This window comes from Protobothrops mucrosquamatus, unplaced genomic scaffold (genome assembly GCF_001527695.2).
Source record: "Protobothrops mucrosquamatus isolate PMUCROS unplaced genomic scaffold, P.Mucros_1.0 scaffold3335, whole genome shotgun sequence".
Classification (NCBI taxonomy): domain Eukaryota; kingdom Metazoa; phylum Chordata; class Lepidosauria; order Squamata; family Viperidae; genus Protobothrops; species Protobothrops mucrosquamatus.
Window position 1 is genome coordinate 47,928 of NW_015389325.1, and position 3,129 is coordinate 51,056.

At 50.5% G+C, this 3,129-nt stretch overlaps 1 protein-coding gene across 1 annotated transcript in view; it reads left to right on the forward strand.

Annotated features, from left to right (window-relative positions):
* Positions 1-3,129, forward strand: part of FXR2 (FMR1 autosomal homolog 2) — a 20,956-nt gene that overhangs the window by 7,942 nt on the left and 9,885 nt on the right. Inside the window, exons 3-5 of the mRNA XM_015826851.1 lie at positions 1,860-1,953; positions 2,040-2,111; positions 2,966-3,114. Of these exons, the coding sequence (XP_015682337.1) occupies positions 2,097-2,111; positions 2,966-3,114 (164 nt within the window). The 5' untranslated portion in view covers positions 1,860-1,953; positions 2,040-2,096. The remainder of the gene's footprint in view (positions 1-1,859; positions 1,954-2,039; positions 2,112-2,965; positions 3,115-3,129) is intronic.

The window sequence follows — 3,129 nt, forward strand, 5'->3', positions numbered from 1 at the left end:
CCGAAGCCCCCTCCTGGCCTCGCCCTTTGGCCAGCCCCTCCCCGGGCTGACTCTGGTCAGGGTGGGCAGCTTCCACTTCCCTGCCTTTTCTCCCACCCCCCACCCCCCCACTCCTCCTGCTCTTTCAGACTCCTGAATGTGGAGTTTTGATTTTTCAGCCCCGCTCTTTTGTGGGAAATGGGGGTTTGTTCCCTTCAGATGATCTGGGGAGTCAGGGAGAGCAAGGGTCCCCTTCTTTCCTGCTTCTCGCCCAGCCTGGCCAACGCTTGATCCCTGGAAAGGGAGAGCGGGCTGCCGCTGGCCTTGAAGCCACCGTGCTTGGCTAAGCCCCGGCAACAGATCTCATATCTCACAGCTGGACGGAGGTTTTCCTTCTCCCACGCTGCGAAACCTTAGACGCCCTTCCCCTCTCTCGGCAGGTCAAATGTGGAAAGGCCAAACTCGGTGGGCAGCGCAGAGAGCATGCCTATCTATCTATCTATCTATCTATCTATCTATCTATCTATCTATCTATCTATCTATCTATCTATCCATCTATCTATCTATCTATCTATCTATCTATCCATCTATCCATCTATCTATCTATCTATCTTTATGTGTCTCATCTATCCATCATCTCTCTGTCATCTAATTCAATCTCTACCTACCTATTTATCTATCTGCCTATCCATCCATCTGTCTTCCTACCTAATATCTAATGCTATTTCTCTCTCATCTATCCCCCCCCTCTCTTTATATCTGTCTCCTCTATCCATCATCTGTCTGTCTGTCTTTGTTGTCTAATTCAATCTCTACCTACCTATTTTATCTATCTGCCTATCCATCTATCCATCTTTCCTACCTAACATCTAATGCTCTCTCTCTCTCTCTCTCTCTCTCTCTCTCTCTCTCACACACACACACACACACACACACACACACATACCCCCATCCATCCATCCATCCATCCATCCATCCATCCATCATCTATCTATCTATCTATCTATCTATCTATCTATCTATCTATCTATCTATCTATCTATCTATCTATCTCCGTCTGTCTATCTATCTATCTGTCTGTCTGTCTGTCTGTCTATCTATCTATCTATCTATCTATCTATCTATCTATCTATCTATCTATCTATCTATCTATCTCCCTATGTCTATATGATTATCTAGCTATCTATCGTATTGTGCATTCACATCCTATTTCAGTCAAAAGGAACACGGGAGTAAAATGCAACACCTAGAAGATAAAATCTGAAACCTTAACAGGGAGATTACGAACATATACACCTAAGTTGCAAACATAACGCCTTAACTTCACTTGTCACAGTCTGGAAGTCAGCGAAAACTCCAGGATGGTTTTTTGTTTTGACACTCCGTCGCTACGGGTTGGCTGGCTTGTTTTTCAGCCCCACGGTCACAACGAGGGGACGGTATATTGCCCCACTTGTCGAGGGCATCTGTGCATCGACCACGACCAGTATGAATTGGGTTGAATGTTGCAGAGAGCACGGAACACACAGGAATAGGGCTGGAAGGGACCCTGGAGGTCATCTAGTCCAACCCCTTGCTCAAGCAGGAAACCCTATCCCATTTCAGACAAATGGCTGTCCGGTCTCTTCTTGAACACCTCGAGCGTTGGCGCACCCACAACTTCTGGAGGCCAGTTGTTCCACTGATTATAATAGAATCATGGAATCCTAGGGCTGGATGGGACCCTGGAGGTCTTCTAGTCCAACCCCCTGCTCAAGCACCATTCTGGACAAAGGGTGGTCTGGAATCCGCTCTCCTTTGGACTGTTGATTCCCCTTCTGAAGGACTCTTCAATCTGTGATCTCGCCGATGTTTAATGCCGGGCTCTTGTCTTCTTCTAGCTGGCAACCGGAACGGCAGATTCCCTTTGGGGACGTGCGGCTGCCCCCACCCACAGACTACAGCAAGGAAATCTCCGAAGGGGACGAGGTGGAGGTGAGGTGGCCATTTCAGGGCTGGGGTGGGGGAGGGCAGGGCAGGGGATGGGCTGCCTCGGCTCCAACGCCTCTCGTTGTTTCCAGGTTTATTCCCGCGCGAACGAGCACGAGCCCTGCGGCTGGTGGCTGGCCAGAGTCCGGATGATGAAAGGAGATGTAAGTCTTGGGACAGCAGCCCTCCCCTTCTCTCTCTCTCTCCATCTCTCTCTTCCTCCTTCCCTCCATCTCTCTCTCCCCATTTCTTTCCCCATCTCTCTCTCTCGCTCTCTCCCCCATCTCCATCTCTCTGTCCCCATGTCACTCACTCTCCATCTCTCTTCCCATCTCTCTTTCTCTCCATCTCTCTCTCTTCCTCCCTCCCTCCCCATTTCTCTCCCCAGCTCTCTCACTCTCTCCCCCATCTTTCTCTCCCCATCTCTCTCACTCTCCTCCACCTCTCTCCCCCTCTCCCTTCTTTCCTTCCTCTCTCCTTTCTTTTCCTTTCTTCCTCTTTCTCTCTCTCTTTCTCTCTCCCTCTCTCTCTCCATCTCTCTCTTCCTCCTTCCCTCCATCTCTCTCCCCATTTCTTTCCCCATCTCTCTCTCTCACTCTCTCCCCCATCTCCATCTCTCTGTCCCCATGTCACTCACTCTCCATCTCTCTCTTTCTCCATCTCTCTCTCTTTCTCCCTCCCTACCTCCACATTTCTCTCCCCAGCTCTCTCTCTCTCCTCCATCTCTCTCTCCTCCTTCCTTCCTTCCTTCCTTCCTTCCTTCCTTCCTTCCTTCCTTCCTTCCTCTCCTTCCTCTCCTTTCTTTCTTTCTTTTCCTTCCTTCCTTCCTTCCTTACTTCCTTCCTTCCTTCCTCCTTTCTTTCTTCCCTTCTTCCCTCCCTCCCTCCCTCCCTCCCACAGCTCCTACACGATTCCTTGTACATCCTTTGGGAGCTTTTCCCAGACTCACGGTTGGTGTGGCCTGTGGCACTGCCCCTCCCCTCTTCTGCCTTCTCTCCAGCCTTGCCCTCTCTTGCAGTTTTACGTCATAGAGTACGCGGCTTGCGACGCCATCTACAACGAAATTGTCACCTTGGAGCGATTGCGGCCCGTCAACCCCAGCAAAGTGGCCACCAAGTGCAGCTTCTTCAAAGTCACCATTGCGGTCCCGGAAGACCTCAAGGAGGCGTGAGTGTCCTTGGC